General features: G+C 43.5%; 2 protein-coding genes across 2 annotated transcripts; both read left to right on the forward strand.

Moving 5' to 3' along the window:
• The first annotated feature begins 6445 nt into the window (after positions 1 to 6445).
• Positions 6446 to 8697, forward strand: LOC105039373 (protein LYK5). The gene is given in 4 exon segments (XM_010915514.4): positions 6446 to 6488; positions 6491 to 7237; positions 7240 to 7830; positions 7833 to 8697. Coding segments are annotated over 4 exon segments (1944 nt in total). The 5' UTR covers positions 6446 to 6460; the 3' UTR covers positions 8411 to 8697.
• Positions 8698 to 8846: 149 nt separating this feature from the next.
• Positions 8847 to 13606, forward strand: LOC105039374 (protein LYK5-like). Its single transcript, XM_010915515.4, has one exon. It carries the CDS (start codon positions 11596 to 11598, stop codon positions 13513 to 13515), a length of 1920 nt encoding a protein of 639 aa, XP_010913817.1. The 5' UTR covers positions 8847 to 11595; the 3' UTR covers positions 13516 to 13606.
• Positions 13607 to 18720: the final 5114 nt, after the last annotated feature.

Here is an 18720-nt window from a genome sequence, read left to right on the forward strand (position 1 = left end):
TTGACTCTTGCATTATAATATCGGGCTATTCTTTGTCGATATGCAGTCATCAAAACTTGAGCTTGCTGTCGGAGTTTTGGAAGAGATTTAAGTCGGCTCTCCGACATTCAGAATTACTTAGTTCACTGTATTTTTCATCCTTTTTGATGCAGTTCGATCTCGAGCAGGATCATTGCTTCTGTTCCACAAGCCAAATTAAAGGGGATTCTCCAATCGGTATGTGGGAGTTGTTCGGTATGCCCATAAGATCGGATATAATTTTTTCATCCAGAGATCTTTGACTTCATTCAGTCGGATCTTGAGCCCGTGTAAGATTGTTCGGTTGGTTACCTCCACCTTTTCATTTGACTGTGGATGGTCGACTGATGTGAGTTTGTGTGTGATATGAAACTTCGCACAGAACTCTCTAAAATTTTGATTGTCAAATTGTCAACTATTGTCGGTGATGATGGTGTGCAGTAAATCAATCTGTAAATGATAGATTTTTGAATGAATCTTTCATTTTATTTTTAGTGATTTAGGCCAGAGGTTCGACTTCTATCCATTTGGTGAAGTAGTCAATAGCAATCACTATGAATTTTCTCTGACCAGATGTCGGGGAAAAAAGATCAAGTATATCGATTCTCATTGTACGAAGGGTCATAGTGCTATAATCGATGTCAACTGACTAGCCGATTGATGTTGTATATTTGCATACCTTTGACATGGTTCACACTTTCGGATAAGTTCAGCTGCATCTTTCTTATAGTGGGCCAATAGTATCCTTGTCGCAAGAGTTTATAAGCTAGATATTTGTTCCTCAAGTGATTTCTACAAATTTCTTCGTATACTTTTTAAGTGCATAGTCGGCATCTGTAGATCCCAAACTTTAGCAAGAAAGTGAGAACAACCTTTTGTAGAGATGACCATTCATTATTACATATTGAGAGACCGTCCATCAGAGTCATTTGGCTTCTGAAGATCTACAGAAAGAATCCCATCGATCAAGTATTGGACGATCGGATCCATCCAGCTTGGTTTGATGGCGAGCTGCAATACTTCCTCGAGTTTGTCGGTACTCGATTGTTTGAGGTATTCAACGAATATCCGACATAGCGAGTTGAAAGCGGTAGTAGCCAATCATGAAAGTATGTCGGTCCGAACATTTTCGATTATGAAAATGTGAAAGATTTCGAAATATTTCAAGCTCGCTGTAATATCTTTCACCTTCTGAAGGTACTTCATCATAGTGAGGTTTCGGACTTCAAATTCATCATTGACATGTCCAACAATTAGTTATAAGTCGGTGAAAACTTTCAAACTATCGATCTCAAGCTCTTTCGCTATCTTCAAGCCGGCTAAGAGTGCTTCATATTTGGCTTGATTATTTAAGGCTTTAAAGTTGAACCGAAGGGCATATTCAGTGACTACCTCTTCAAAATTTGTGAGTGTATGGCCGGCTCCACTATCTTGTGCATTAGATGCTCCATCGATGTGTAGCACCTAGGTCGACCTTAGGTCGGGTTCGAAAGTCGTAACCTGCTTTATTATATTATCATTGTATCTTCTGGTTTATTATCGGATATTGTACATTCTGCGACAAAGTCGGCCAGAACTTGCACCTTCATGGACGGTCGTGGGCGATATTGTATATCGAACTCGTCAAGCTTCACTACCCACTTTGCCATCTGACCTGACGTATCAGGTCGATGTAAGATGCTTCAACGGCTGATCTGTCAAGACCACAATTGGATGTGCTTGGAAGTATGGATGAAGTTGTTGTGCCGATATGATTAGAGCAAGATCATTTTTTTCGCTCTTGAGTATCGAACTACAGCATTATAAAGTACTTTACTGGTGTAGTAGATCGATCGATGGATTCAGTTTTCATCCTTTTGGAGTAGCACCGAACTAACCGCTTCTATTGAAGTCGTCAAGTAGAGATACAATGTCTCTCCGACCTTCGATTTTGTAAGCAAAGATGGAGAAGTCAAGTATTTTTTCAAATCTTCAAAGACTGTCAGCATTCATCCGACCATAAGAAGTCCTTTGTCTGTCGCAAAGTTTTGAAAATGGAAAGCATCTCTCGACCAACCTAGAAATGAATTGATTGAGTGCGGTGATCCTTCATTGAGTTACTGTATCTCTTTCTTTGAGCTCGGATGCTTCATGTTGATGATGGCCTTTATCTTTTCTGGGTTAGCCTCGATTCCTCGACCAAATGCACACTTGGTCGGATTTAACTTCATCTGATATCGTCGAAGTGTGCCAAAGGCTTTCTCTAGGTCTCGAACATGATTTGAAGTTTGTAGACTCTTCACCAGTATGTCGTCCATGTACACTTCCATATTTCATCCAATCTGGATCTTGAAGAATTATTGACGAGCCATTGATAAGTAGCTCCGACATTTTTCAAACCGAAAGACATTACTTTGTAGAAGTATATACCTTTGTCGGTTACAAAAGCTGTGTGCTCCTCATCTTCTAGTGCCATCTAAATTTGATTATATCTGATGAAGGCATCAATGAAACTCAGAAGTCAATGATCTGAAATCGCATCAACCAGTTGATCAATCTTCAGCAATGGGAAGCTGTCCTTCGGACAAGCCTCATTCAAATCTGTATAGTCGATGCAGATTCTTATTTTTCATTGACTTTTCTCATCATTATCATATTGGCGAGCCAATCGAGATATGTAGCTTCTCTGATGAAGCCTGCTGTGAGGAGCTTGTCGACTTCTTCATCAATGACCTTTTATGTTTCAGGGGCAAAAGGTCATTTTTTTGTCTCACTGGCTTAACTTTGGATTGATGTTAAGTCGGTGAGTTATTATTTCTGAAAAATTCTGAGCATGTCGGTGGCCGACCAAGCAAAAATATCGACGTTGGCTCTAAGTAATTTTATTAATTGTTGCCACTCTGAGTCGGGCAGTTGCGATCTAATTTGGACCATTTTCTCGGGATCTTTTTTTTCAGCGAGATAGAAATCAGTTATTCAGCTGGTTCACCTCTTTCCTGATTCTCTTTTGGTCTAATTTATCGACAGACAGAGAGTCTTCAGGCTTATTATTTTGGGTGGAGACAAAGAAGCAGCGTCGGACAAGTTGCTGATCTCCATGCATCTCTTCGACTCCATTTCTCATCAGAATCGACTAATAAATGATATGTCGAAACCACTACTTTCAGAACGTTGAGTCCAAATCATCCGAATATGGTGTTATAAGCCGAAGGTACTTGAACTATCGTGAATGTTATGAAGACGGTGCTCTGTTGTGTTTCGGTTCTAGCGTTAAGGGGAGGAAGATTTTTTCTTCCACTGTAACAGCATCTCCTGTGAAGCCGACTAATGACGTCGAGACTCTCCTGAGTCGATCAGTCGGTAGTCGCATTCAAAAAAAAGTCGAATAAAATAAAATATCAGTTGAACTTCTATTATCTACAAAGATTTTTTTACATCATAATTTGCTATTGTTGTCGAGACAACAACAGCATCATCATGGAAAGTCTGAATTCTTCGAACATCCTCTTTCGAAAAAGTTATTACATTGTTGAATCATCGCCATTTCACCAACTCTTCTTTGAAAGTTGCCCTCCAATCTAGTCGTCCGGAGATCATATTGATCACCCTGCAGTCGGCTGATTATTTACAGCTTCTTCAGTCGGCTGAGGTTGTCAATCGATAGGAGGTTGAGTTGGTGGATCTCTCCGATATTTCTCGAGGTAGCCTCGTCGAATCAGAGCTTCTATCTCATCCCTGAGTTGGATGTATTGTTCGGTATCGTGAACATGATCACGATGGAACTGACAATACTTCCTCTGATCACGATTTCTTGATGATGCTTTCATCGGTGGAGGGTGTCGTAGGTATTCTGCTCCTTCGATCTCCATGAGGATTTGCACACAGGGAGCAGAAAGAAGAGTGTAGGAGTCATACCTGTCGTAATTCGGCCTTGGACTCCATCATCGGGGCAAAGCTCGCTTATTGGATGGCGGCCGACTTGATTCGACCGGAGCTCCTCCCTTCTTCTATTTCTTCTTCTTCTGACCTTTGCCTTTGTCTGGCGTCGGTCAGAAGCTCTTCGTCCGCATGCATATACTTATATGCATGCTCCAGAAGTTTAGCATAAGTTCGAGGAGAGTTTTGTCCAAAGAATATGTGAATCAAGATCTCTTCAGACCTCTTTTCATGACTGATATGGCCATGTCTTCATTGAGTCTTGACCTCAAGTATGGTCGCATTAAAAGGACTATAAAATCTCGAAGTGTCTCAATCTCTCCCTGTTTGATCGAGAAGAGACTATCAGAGGTTCATGGCGACCTTCGACTGGTGCTGAAGTGAACCATGAAAGAGTGTTCGAGCTGCCCGAAGGAGTATATACTTTCCGTCTGAAGCCCGAAGTACCAGGCTCGAGCAGCTTTCCAAAGAGTCATCGAGAGGCCGACGCACAAGAGGCATCAGTCGCCTCCTGAATCATCATTAGAGTCTTGTAGCTCTCAAGATGGTCGATCGGATCGTGAGCTGTCCTATGGCTCCACTTATGGCATCTTGAACCAAGATGGGATCAGCTCGTCAAGATGTGCGAGAGAGAGGCTGGACGGTGTGAAAGTCGTAGTCGTTGGAGGACTTTTGATCTTCCATCTGAAATGGGCGAGTTGATGTTGATTCCTGAAACTTGCATTCATAGTCGTTGAACCACCATTGCTGGGAAACTCCGGGGGTAGAACCCCTCGACGAGCTTGAAGGAGAAGCAGAAGGTGTCCGCGATCATTTTTCCTTCTAATGTGGTCGAGATGGGAAGGACAGAAACACCGTGAGTGGTGGGTGGCACGATGAGAGTGCCGAAAATACCGCTGTTCTTCTCAACGGAAGAGCCGAGATGGTTGCTCTAGAGAAGGCGAAGGTGATCGCTGCAGATGACGGCGGCTATGCTGGACGGCACCGACTGTTCCATCAGTTGCTTTGCCGGCGGCTGCTGCTGGGTTTACTGTTGTTGGAGGCTTTTGACTGCCTCCGTAAGAAATTTATTTATTGCACAAGCGCAGCGATCTGGACGTCTGTGGTGATCACGGGATGTGAGAAACTAGGCTCTGCTACTGAGGAGGGGGAGAAACCTCTTCCCGACGGGAAAAGTGCTCGCTGATCCGATTGCAGTCGAATGTTGCGCTCTGATCTTCGTCATGGTGTATATGATCTTTCTCCTACCTGACGCTCAATTTGTTGCGGCCAACTCCCCGTCGCCTGTCGCTGGTAAAAGTACCTACAAAACACATTCACACAGATCGATTGGTGTCCGACGGGAACCGTTTGATGCTTAAGTCAGAGAAAAAATTGGTAAATAATAGTTTTTGAATGTAGAAAGTAGCAGAGTTCTGACCTCGAGATGGCCTACCAGTACTGCTCATTTATCCCTTTTTATAGATGATTCTGGTGTAACCGTCGAGCACGAGGTCCACTTTTTATGGCACTAAATTATCGGACCTTAAATATGGAATTAGTGGGCGTTAATTCTCTTAATAGCCGTGACATTAGTTGATAACTGTTTGTGACGGTTATGATATATTGAGCAGATTAGCCGATCATATATCGGTAAAACTGACTATATGACGGTATAATTATGAGCGACCGTCGGCTAGTAGTTCTGTTATGCCGACGGTCTAAATCGTTCGCTGTCGATTGGTAGTAATCGAATTATTAGTCGGTCAGCCGATAGTAAGTTGGTGCGGTTCGCTCAATTGGTCAATGAAAATCAGAACCACATGTTCAACCGATGCCAGTCGGAGTCATGGTGACCAAAGTCGGGGGTCGGTCGGTTTATCCCAATAAGTCAAAATTATTACATCTTGTTATAATTTTTATCTTAGATATCATAATTTTTACCTATAATTTATGATTTTCATTTTGGATGTCATAATTTTTCAAAACGGAGATACATTTTCGTCATTCAAAATTTAAAAAAATTATCATTTTATTAGATAAAAATTTGATACGATGTCATAATTTTGATTCACAATATCATAATTTTTATCTTAAATATATAATTTTATTAAAATAAAAAATTTATTTTATTATTTAAAATTTTAAATAAAAAATAAAATTATAAATATTAAATATATATTAAAAATAATAAATATATAATTTAATAAAATAAAGTGATCAGATTTTCTGCATTGCAGGCGGTGCACAAAGAATTTCTCCCAACGAGGAACGTTGGAAGCCAAAGCCGTGTCCCGGTCCAAAACCCAACCAAACGGGACCAATTCAGTTCCGTTTACCACTCCGCTTGCCAACCATCAACCACTATTTATTTATTTATTTATTTTTAAAGAAGGAACAACCGGCAGCAGGGATTCACGGTCAACGCGCGTAAAGGAGCCGCGGGTAGAAATCATTTGTCACGCCTCTAATATCATAGCTCTGGTTATTGTGAGCCGGGAGGAGGAACGGGGGAGAAGAAGAAGAGATAATTTCCCAAAGAAAAGCCATGGGGAAGCCGAAGCCCCCTTGCTCGACGCCCTGCTTCTCTTCTCCTTTCTTCTTTTTCGCTTCCCCTCCTCCCAAGCTCAGCAAGAATACTTGAACAACGCGCAATTGGACTGCTACGGCACCAACGGCTCCTCCACCCTGGGCTACTCCTGCAACGGGCAGCGCAACTCCTGCTCCACCTTCCTCACCTTCCGATCCCAGACCTCGTATCAGTCCCCCTACCAAATCGCCAACCTCCTCAACGCCAACGCCTCCAATATCTCCACCATCAACGGCGTCGCCAACGCCTCCCAGGTCCCGGTCTCCGACCTCGTCCTCGTCCCTATCTCCTGCTCCTGCTCCGGCGATTACTACCAGCACAACGCCTCCTACACTCTCAAATCGACCATCGAGACTTACTTCATCACCGCCAACGACACCTACGAGGGCCTCTCCACCTGCCAGGCCCTCATGGCCCAGAACCCCTACGACAGCCGGAACCTCGCCGTCGGCGAGAAGCTGGTCATCCCCTTGCGCTGCGCCTGCCCCACCGCCAACCAGACGGCTAGCGGCTTCAAGTATTTGCTCACCTACTTGGTCGCCACCGGCGACGACTTTGACGCGATAGCCCAGAGGTTCCGCACCGACTCCCAGTCGATCATGGACGCGAATAACTTGTCATCCAGCTCCGTCATCTATCCTTTCACCACGCTTCTGGTGCCCCTCAAGACCGAGCCCTCCAAGGAGGACCTCGTGAACCCGCCTCCGCCGCCTTCCCCGCCTCCGCCGCCTTCCCCTGCGCGACCGGCGACAAAGGCAGCTCTAACAAGAAATGGATAGGGATCGGAATTGGAATCGGAGTCGGTGTTTTAGCCATTTGTGGAGTTCTAATTTGGTTCTTGTGCTGGCGGCGCCCCGAACGCAAGCCAATTCCTCAAGCTCCCAAAATCGCCGAGTCGCCGTCGGATGCTTTGGTTTCTAGCGAGATCCATAGCGTCATCGGGTCGCTGACGTTGTATAAGTTCCAGGAATTGGAGAGGGCCACCGGGTCTTTCGGGGAAGATCACAGGATCAAAGGATCCGTTTACCGGGCTGTCATCAACGGGGACAATGCAGCGGTGAAGAGGCTGAAAGGTGATGTGTCGAACGAGATCGATATATTGAAGCATGCCAATCACTCCAACGTGATCAGGCTGTCCGGCTTCTGCCTCCACGAAGGGAACACCTACCTTGTCCATGAGTTCGCCGAGAGGGGATCTCTCAGCGACTGGCTTCATCAGAAGAAGGATTGGAGTGGTTCGAGTCATCTTGTCTGGCGGCAGAGAGTTCGGATTGCTTTCGACGTGGCTGATGGGCTCAATTATCTGCACAATTACACGAACCCGCCGTATATCACAAGAACTTGAAGAGCAGCAACATCCTCCTTGACAGGGAGTACAGAGCAAAGCTCTCCAACTTTGGCCTGGCGAGACCGGTGGAGGATCGGGAAGGCCCGCACCTCACGAGGCATGTTGTTGGTACTCAGGGATACCTGGCGCCAGAGTATCTAGAGCATGGGCTCATTACCCCTAAGTTGGATGTTTTCGCATTCGGAGTGGTCATGTTGGAGTTGCTGTCAGGTAAGGAAGCTACCTTCGCCAAGGAAGGTGATGAGAAAAAGGAAGTGCTGCTGTGGTCGTCGATAGGAGAAGTTCTCAGCGGAGAAGACGTGAGGAGTAAGTTGAGGAGTTTTGTGGATCCTTATCTACAGAATGATTATCCCTTTGATCTAGCATTTGCCATGGCTGAATTGGCAAGGCGCTGTGTAGAACGCGAGCCTGCATCGCGCCCAACGGTGACTGAGGTCTTTCTGTCCCTGGCAGCAATTTATAATTCTACTTTGGATTGGGATCCATCAGACTTCACGAACTCTGGCTCAACGGTCCATGTAAGGGAATCAGATATCAGATTCACTCTTGCTGAACATTAGAGATTAGGCACGTTCTCTTTTTCATGTAAGCATACTCTCGATCTCCCATTTACGTTTTGTACTGAAACTCTATATGCCCTGCTTTTGGTACAACGCCTATTAAAGCAGAAGGAAATTTGTGACATGTACTCTTTTGTGATAGCGAATCACTTGAGCTATATATATTATACTTTGCCACAAGTAGGTTTAAATTCCGCTTTGCGACAGCCGTACTCTTCGAAGATGTATCATCTATGTGTAACATCTGGAGAATTTATTGAAAGAAATGTTAGTTGTTTTAACGTTAAGTTGATCTCTATTTGACTCTTTTGCCATCTGAAACTATCCTAAGGGGAAACTTTTATCAGTGGATCAAGTTCTGAAGTTGTTCTAAGCTCAGGAAGTAGATATAAGAGCTATTCTTTCCTTATTATGCAAGTACCATCTGATACATATGCGGAAAAGGATGAGATTGGATTAGCAGGTTGATGATAATGAGGTTGCAAGATGACCACATATGGAAAGCAGTAAATTCAAGCTCTGGTATGTCACCATAACAAGTGACCTATCGCGGGTTCTGGATGCTTTGGTTATGGAATTAGGGATGTCCTTGACAGTTCTAGTTTGCCGCAAGTCATGTCCATTGAAATAGTTAGGTATCCTTCTGAATCTCCAGTGTTCAAATTTCCTCCATCAGATTCTCATACAAAATATTGTATGGGTTTGTCTGCGATGATTACAACCTGCAACTGAACCTGCTGAACCTTTTTGTTACGATTGCTTGGAAAATTTATTCTCCTCTTTGAAAATTTCCACCCTTCTGCCTGTTTCTGATTGGCTGTTGAATGATGCTCCTTTTGCATGAGAGATTGGAAAACACTTGCAGTTAATTATTTCAAACATCCTGTGCAGTATTCAGGAATCTTATTTTGGTCCTGTCATGAGAAGTTTTCCTGATAACATGGAGATACCAACCCCAAAATTTTTGCGTGCTCCGGCTGCTGAATCAGAATGGAGTAGGGTTCAGACTCTGCTTGGATAAATGATTTTGATCATATTTGGAAGTCCATTCTGCATGCGTTCACCGGTAGTTCCCAGGATGATAGATTAAGAGACCATTCAGTGGCAGACCCTTTAAGCCTTTATTTAGGGTAGTGATGGTAGTGGCAGACCTTTTAAGCCTTTATTCAGTGGCAGACCCTTTAAGCCTTTATTTATGGTAGGATGATAGATTAAGAGGCCATTCTGTGCGGTGTTTAGGAATCTTATTTTGGTCCTGTCATGAGAAGATTTCCTGATAACATGAAGACACGAACCCCAAAAGTTTTCGCTTAATTATTTGGTTTCTGAATCAGAATGAAGTAAGGTTCAGGCTCTGCTTGGGTAAATGATTTTGATTATATTTGGAAGTCCATTCTTCCTGCATTCACCGGTAGTTCCCAGGATGATAGATTGAGAGACCATTCAGTGGCAAACCCTTTAAGCCTTATTTATGGTAGTGATGGTATTTATATCTATGTATGAGCCTATATCTATGGTAGTGGCGCACAGGTTGCATCCGTCACAGAGCACTGGCGTTTGTTGCAATGGAGTATAACGATCACATTAGATCTGGCACGCTACCATATGCTGCTGCTGGTTTTTGGAGAGTGATTGACGTGCTAAATGTCATAATCCAGCTTATTCTTCATGTCTATTTGATGCGGGGGAACAACTTTACCGGATGTGATGGTTGAGACAGGATTAAAAGATTTCTTCAGAGCACATCAAACACCTTTGATATGAAAGGTTTCTTCTGCAAATGGACCTGATTTAATTATCATTTCAATATCAGAAATATTAGTAACAGAACCTGGGAAACATAGTATAATAAATATTACATTTTTAGTCATCAGCTCTAAAGAACTATATTGGTAGAAGACGTACTGGAATTCTTTCTCTTTTTTTTTCTGCATGATAATTAGGTTTATCAAAGCTTCTGCCTGCTAGATCACCTTGTAGACTAATTAGACCGGGTTCCATAATGTGATAGTTTAGAAGAGAAAACTCCCTAGCATGCTATTTTGTAGGTTTATAATTTCTCCATTATTCTCAAAGAAAACAAGTTGAATCCAGCAGATGCATCGAGTCTGTTGCATAAGTTTGGTAGACTGTGTTTTTGTATCTTTATTTAGTTTTGAAAAGCTGAGTTTAAAGTATTCTAATGTTGAACTATGATAAGAAAGAGCATGAAAGAAGAGGTTGATGAAAAATGGGAAAAAATAAGTAGTTGCATTGGTGGATTTTGAACCTAAACTGATGTTATCTTGCAGGGTAACAAAACTAACGTAAATTGATGACAAAGGAATTATCAAGATTCAGAGAACTGACTTGATTTCTGGACTAATCTGGCTTATTGCTTCTAGATGCTATCTCTCACAGAGCAATGTTATTGATGAAGCATACGCATAATAAATACACCAGTATAGCAAGTTATGTGAATTCCTGAAATTCTTTTCTTCTTATATTTGATAAAAGCAAAAATTAGACGCTATATGTTTAATATAGGTTGAAGTATCTCCCAATGATACAACTGCTGTGAACAAGATGTGGGGGAAGGAAAAGAAGTCCCCAGTTCTCAGCACTCTGTTAGGAAATCATCCGGGTAACTCGCGGGTTCGCTTTTGGCTGATCATCTGTGTGCCAAAATCAATCAGGAAACAGAGAAGTCCAAAATCATCACGGCAAATCTTTCAACGCTCTTGCTTCCAACAACTCGAAGGATCAAGCATCATTTTCTTGCACTACCATGTCTGTTTGTGGCCATTGACAAACGAGACTCCTCCATTGGTCATCTCCTACATTTCCACCTCGACTCGTTGCTATTCCCATTGTTGTTTATTGAACATTTCAAAAAAAGCAGGAGAGCCCCTGTGGCGGGGCGGGCGCGACCGTTGGCGTCGCCCTTCTGCCCTTCATGTGGTCCAACGAGGAATGTTCAAAGCAAAAGCCGTGTCCACGCGACCAATTCAGTTCGGTTTGCTTCTCGGCTTGACAACCATGGACCATTTTTTATTTGTCTATTTATTTGTTTTTCCAAAAGAAAGAACAACAACCATCCACGGTCCACAGAGCACAGGCCACACCAAATCATTTGTCACAGCTACCATATCTAGCCCTGGGGTAATGCGAGCCGGGAGGAAGAACGGGAGAGAAGAAGAAAAGCCATGGGGAAGCTGAAGCCCTCTTGCTCTACTGCTCTGCTCCTCTTCTCCTTTCTTCTTTACTGCTTCCCCTCCTCCCAAGCGCAGCAAGATTACGAGAACAACCAACAAGCGGCCTGCTATGCCACCAACGGCTCCTCCACCCTAGGCTACTCCTGCAACGGGCAGCGCAACTCCTGCTCCACCTTCCTCACCTTCCGATCCCAGACCTCGTACCAGTCCCCCTACCAAATCGCCAACCTCCTCAACGTCGACGCCTCCAACATCTCCACCATCAACGGCGTCGCCAACATCTCCTCCCCGATCACCATCTTCGACCTCGTCCTCGTCCCCGTCGCCTGCTCGTGCTCCGGCGAGTACTACCAGCACAACGCCTCCTATACTGTCAAATACAACGACATCTACTTCAGCGTTGCCAACAACACCTACCAGGGCCTCTCCACATGCCAGGCCCTCGCGGCCCAGAACCCCTACGACAGCCGGAACCTCGCCGTCGGCGAGAAGCTGGTCATCCCCCTGCGCTGCGCCTGCCCCACCGCCAACCAGACCGCCAGCGGCTTCAAGTACTTGCTCACCTACTTGGTCGCCACCGACGACGGCCTTGACGCGATAGCCCAGAGGTTTCGCACCGACTCCCAGTCGATCATGGACGCGAATAGCTTGTCATCCAGCTCCGTCATCTATCCTTTCACCACGCTTCTGGTGCCCCTCAAGACCGAGCCCTCCAAGGAGGACCTCGTGAACCCACCTCCGCCGCCTTCCCCGCCTCCGCCGCCTTCCCCCGCCGCGACCAGCGACAAAGGCAGCTCTAACAAGAAATGGATAGGTATCGGAATCGGAATTGGTGTCGGTGTTTTAGCCATTTGTGGAGTTCTAATTTGGTTCTTGTGCTGGCGCCGCCCGGAACGCAAGCCAATTCCTCAAGCTCCTAAAATCGCCGAGTCGCCGTCGGATGCTTTGGTTTCTAGCGAGATCCGTAGCGTTATCGGGTCGCTGTCGTTGTATAAGTTCCGAGAATTGGAGAGGGCCACCGGGTCTTTCGGGGAAGATCACAGGATCAAAGGATCCGTTTACCGGGCTGTCATCAACGGGGACAATGCAGCGGTGAAGAGGCTGAAAGGTGATGTGTCGAACGAGATCGATATATTGAAGCATGCCAATCACTCCAACGTGATCAGGCTGTCCGGCTTCTGCCTCCACGAAGGGAACACCTACCTTGTCTATGAGTTCGCCGAGAGGGGATCTCTCAGCGACTGGCTTCATCACAAGAAGGATAGGAGTGGTTCGAGTCATCTTGGCTGGCGGCAGAGAGTTCAGATTGCTCGTGATGTCGCTGATGGGCTCAATTATCTGCACAATTACACGAACCCGCCGTATGTCCACAAGAACTTGAAGAGCAGCAACATCCTCCTTGTCAGGGAGTTCAGAGCAAAGCTCTCCAACTTTGGCCTGGCAAGACCGGTGGAGGATCGGGAAGGCCCGCATCTCACGAGGCATGTTGTTGGTACTCCGGGATACCTGGCGCCAGAGTATCTAGAGCATGGGCTCATTACCCCTAAGATGGATGTTTTCGCATTCGGAGTGGTCGTGTTGGAGTTGCTATCAGGTAAGGGTGCTACCTTCGCCACGGAAGGTGATGAGACAAAGGAAGTGCTGCTGTGGTCGTCGATAGGAGAAGTTCTCAGCGGAGAAGACGCGAGGAGTAAGTTGAGGAGTTTTGTGGATCCTTATCTACAGAATGACTATCCCTTTGATCTAGCATTTGCTATGGCTGAATTGGCATGGCGCTGTGTAGAACGCGAGCCTGCATCTCGCCCAACGATGACTGAGGTCTTTCTGTCCCTGGCAGCAATTTATAATTCTACTTTGGATTGTAATCCATCAGACTTGACAAACTCTGGCTCAACAACGAATGGAAGGTAACCAGGTATCAGATTCACTCTTGCCGAACATTAGAGATTATGGAAGTAAGTCTGTATAGAACAATATTCTAAAATAAAATTTGATGCAAGCATACTCTTGATCTCACATTTAAGCTATATATATATATATATGTTCTAGTTTGTAACAGGTAGGTTTAAATTTGGCTTTGCGACAGCCATACTCTTCAAAGGTCTATCATCTATATATGTGTAACACCTGGATAATTTCTTGAAAGAAATTTTTGTTGTTTTAACATCAAAGTGATCTCTATTTGACTGATCTTTTGCCATCTGAAATTATCCAAATGTGAAACTTTTGTTATGGATCAAGTTCTGGAGTTGTTCTAAGCTCAGGAAGCAGATATAATAGCTATCGTTTCATTATTATGCAAGAAAATTCAAGCTCTGGTACGTCACCCTAAGAAGTTACCGATTGCGGTTTCTGGATGCTTTAGTTACGGAATTAGGGGCATCCTTGTCAGTGCTAGTTTTCTGCAAGTCGTGTCCATCGAAATGGTTGGGTATCTTTCTGAATGTCCTGTGTTCAAGTTTCCTCCATCAGATTCTCTTCCAAATATGTACGGGTTTGTCTGTGATAATTACAACCTAAAACTGAACCTACTGAATCAGAATGGAGTAAGTATATTTCCTGAATTGGAAGTCCATTCTGCATTCCTTCACCGGTAAAAAAGGGCAATTTGTTGGTTCAGTTTTGGTTGACCATCAGTGGAGAAACAGAACTCAAATAAAAAATTAGTCAGCTATGCAACATTTCAGAAGGCTGATCCTCCTTAAGATGTCAGAAATATACTTGGTTGTGGGGCTTGTAGTAAAAAAGGTACTATATTCAGGGAGCACATGACGTTGCCAAAGTTTGATATGGCTTGTAAATTTGCTGCTCTCATTGTCTGCATATGACTACTAAAATTTGTATGCTCCAAAAGATATGGGATGTATAACCTTAAACTATCTTTGAAACAACTAACACACAACTCAAGAGGGAAAACTACACATTTAAGGTGTCAAAGTAATTGTAAAATCCGAAAACCTTTTGTTGCTTCTTTAGCTGCGCCTCTTCCAGAGAATGATCTCCTGCCTGGAAAGTTTGTTTTCCTAATATTTGTCACCATTTCACCAAAATTTGAATTCCATACGGTAAAGTTACTTAAGAAAAGATGCCGATGACAAAGAGGAAATCATAGAAAAATCACCAGAGTTAGGGGCAGAGTCATCCAGTTGCTCTTTCAGCGCCAGTGCAGTAGTTTTATCTCGTTAGTTGAGACTGGAGTTGATAGTTTGGCATTCTTGAAACTGTTCGTTACCTTAGAGTAGAAGCAGATACCGGCACAACCATCTTCATCGACGGCAAACATTCTGATCAATGTAACACATGTTGGGCAGAGAGAAGTCGACAATACTTCGGGGCCCAAACTTTGTACAAGGAAGGAAAGTTTTTGTGGACTATAACTGGGCTGCCTTGCGATCCATATGCTATGTCTAGAGCCCATTTACCATACGACCCCATTCACCCAAACTGATATGATTGGAGCCAACTCCAACTTGGTTGGATGACTAGCTTGAGGTCACTGATGTGAATGGATATGCCAGCCTAATATCTTTTTCTTGATGTAAGAGATGCCAGCCCAATATCATGCACATGATATGACGGGATATAAACTCAAGGATATCAATCCCCTCCGAAAATAGAGAGAATTAACACAAAATCTCTTTGTTAGTTGGCCTTTGGCTAAGCATGCATTATAGGTATGTAGAACATTGGAAACTTTTAGCTTGCTCTGGGCGAGGTGAGACGCTTGACAAACTCTGATATTCACATCCGGCCGATGGTTATAGTGGCATGAGCCTGTCAAATAGCCGATTCTCCATCGTCCGCTGAAAGCAAATCTAAAATTTCACCATGCGTTGAATCCTGATCTACTGAAAATAAAATTTTCCTTTTTGCACTATATTCTACACTTTCGACTAACAATGTACTCGCCGGTAGGCTGAGTGCAAGGCTAGCTAACACTCTCTCAGCACCAGTATCATAACTTACTTTCAAATGTCCAATATACGGTGAATTAAAGCGTAATGTGCGGCTGAAAATCAAATTTTTGCGGCATTTTTGGTAATAATTCTGTCTTGCGGTGTATGCGTAATTCAACAGGAGTGGGCTGAATTTGCTGTAGGATTCATTGATTGCTCATATTCTATGAGAAGGAAAAAAGGCACCTTCATGGGTTTTTTCCCTCTTTTTGACCAACCGAACGAAGGACAGAGATTTAACTTGGACTCTTAGAAGGTTAGAAGATACGGGATGGTGTGGGCTGACGGATCCGATTCCAGGATATCCTCCAAACATGCCTTTAACATTAATTTGTTCTACCTTCCAAAAAAAACTAGACAAAAGACATGGACTTCTAAAAGTTCAATCTTCCCAACCAATAAGATGCTGATGTGCAAGTTCTTCCATGCAGTTCAATCTTCCCAACCAATAAGATGCTGATGTGCAAGTTCTTCTATGCGGTTTGTAGAAAGGCCCGACTGCTCTTGGTGTACGTACGTGACCTAGATGATCACTCCCCGTCGCTATCGGAGCCGGAGGACAGTCACACAGGCCCACTAGCATGTCGTTAATGTAGTAATATTTGAAGCGCGTCATGAAACTTTAAGCATTAGGTGTTTTTGTTCTTGTAGTAGATGAGTTCACGGAATCCGCGTGCTAACAATGCTCCTTTTTTTTTTTTTTTTTGGTATGCTTCAAAGCAACACCAACATCTCTCTCTCTCTCGCCCCACCGCCCCCCCAAAATTGGTCTTTAGAGTCTTTTGAAACAATTCTGGTTATAGGGACATGATCTAGTGATATACAGTAGTCTGAGGCCAGGGGTACAAGTGCAGCATCTACCATCAGCCGGGGAATTTATAAGACAGGTGATCCGACTGCATCAAATCAAATCATTTAAAGGCCTCACGGGGCTACGTAGATATATGGTAGTTCATCTGTCCGAAAAGCCTGCTGTTCGACCGTCCCTTTCTGCACCATGGAACCCAACCAATTGGTGAGCCCTCTTAATTAGCTTTTAAAGGAGATGCATGCAGCTGCCTTCAAGAGGAGGGGTTTACTCGTTTGCAAGCTGGCTGGTTGTGCTGCCATGTATCCAAAGGTATTGCTCCATTTGGGACCCACCCCACTATCAAATCATTTGTTCTTTCTCCCTCCTGGGTGAAAGGGATGAGGGAGACTAATATACCATGTAAGGCGTGTGGAGCAAGTCCAACCTTTTCTTCTGATCCAAGGAAGACTCATCTTGGCCCATGTCAAAGCAGTTGGTGTTTGTGGACCATTTGTCTATCTCATAAATTAGTACATTCATAATCCAACATCTAACCTTTTAGGTCCACATAATGTCCATTAATTTGTCTAGCTGTGTACCTTCTCGATTTGCATATAATGCTCCATAATGAGCTCCATCGTCCCCATTCTTGTGTGCGCGAAAGTATTTTCCTCTCCTGCTCCAAAACTAGTTAACTTTTCACGCCATCCCAAGCTAGCCCCTGCAATGGTGAAGCTCTTAGATACTCAGATTAATTCTCGTGGATTTTGAGTTTTGTGGTGTAACACCTAAAATTGTACATTGCAATTAAATGATTGTTGTAGTATAGGATGCAGGGCATCATTAGTTCCATATTGATTGTGAATTAAGAAAAAATTGAGCTTATATAAAAAAAGACTATTCATTCCATATGGAGCATCTTTTTGAAGGACAAAACTGTGAGGCTTATGGGTCAAAGTAGATAATACCTTATGTGTCGAGCCATGAGTCCTTGACCGTAACAATAGTGCGCTGGGTAAGGGACCACCCCTATGACTGCGGGGCTCCCATGTTTGCACATTAACTCCTTCTTGATTAGAGGGCATGTGGTAAAAATAAAAAAGATATCTCCTGTCCATACATAGACTCTCCTTGATTGGGGGCTATGTTATAGTATGGGATAGAAGATATCATTAGTTCCACATTGGTTGTGAGTTAAGAGGGACAATGATTTATATAAGAAGGGACCATCCATCTCACATGAGACATTTTTTGAAGGATAAAATCGTGAGGCCCATGGGCCAAAGCGGACCATTGGTTTTAATAATGATAATTATAAATAAATTTTATAATAAAAAAATTTAAAAATCAACTTGATAGATAGTTTGTCTAGATTAATGTGTGTAGAGAATACTATCTTAAGAACATTCGCTATCTTGTGCAGATCTGAGGTGGTCTTCTTATAAAGATACAACTAGACTAGCCAAATATGACTCGACCCATCAATCTGATCTGCATTCGACCCATCTTAAGCAGATTTGGATTCGGTCTAAATGGATTTGGATTGTAAATGAATCAACATGTTTAACCTGTTTGATTATTCAGATTGAGTTTGGATTTTTATTTTCTGACTTATTTAATCTATTTATTAAATAGATAGGGTTAGATTAGATATCCGTGATCTATCTAAAATAAACTATAAAAAACTCCTATAAAGCTTGCCTAAGGCCCGAAAGCCTGTCGCTCTCTAAAGTCCGGATCTCGTTTAAAATTTGAAACTAACATGCATATTAATGCGCACATGATCCACGACTTGGGAGTCATGACCCGCAATGTTAATCTAAGCTCCGCTACAGGGTCTTTCATCTTTGAGAGTCTTTAGTCTCTCTTGTTCTTTTTTTTTTATTATTTTTTTTATTGGTTAAGGTTTCGAGAGGTATTGGAGGGATGGTGATATCAATGGAATGGGTTGGAGAGGGCTTGAAATCCAACTAGAGATGGTGCCCCATCAAAGAAGGCTTGGATGGAGCTGGAAAGCTAGCTTTAGTTTTGACTGAGCTTCAAAGATGTCGAAACCCGAGGAGTTAAGGTAATCAAGTATGGGCCTAGGTCACTAGAGGGGAAGCTCTTGTTAAGGACAATGACGTAGAGCTATGGAGGTTAAAGCAGAGGAAGAGAGAGTTGAAGGATGGAGCTGATGATGTGGTCAATGATGAGAGAGAGCTCGACGAGGGCAGAGAGATGACTGAGAGTAGAGTCGAGGCAGCCATAGATGCTGGGGGACTTGGTGCGGAGATCGCCGAGGGCTAGGGTGACGATGTGGTTACCAGAGCAGAGGATCCAATTTTCGATAAAGTTTTTTCTCCATTTTTAGTAATTTTTGACTATTTT

This window comes from Elaeis guineensis, chromosome 1 (assembly GCF_000442705.2).
Source record: "Elaeis guineensis isolate ETL-2024a chromosome 1, EG11, whole genome shotgun sequence".
NCBI lineage: Eukaryota > Viridiplantae > Streptophyta > Magnoliopsida > Arecales > Arecaceae > Elaeis > Elaeis guineensis.

Bases quoted from the DNA above. Each gene is read 5' to 3' on its own strand.
- LOC105039374 (XM_010915515.4), top strand. From the start codon at position 11,596: ATGGGGAAGCTGAAGCCCTCTTGCTCTACTGCTCTGCTCCTCTTCTCC.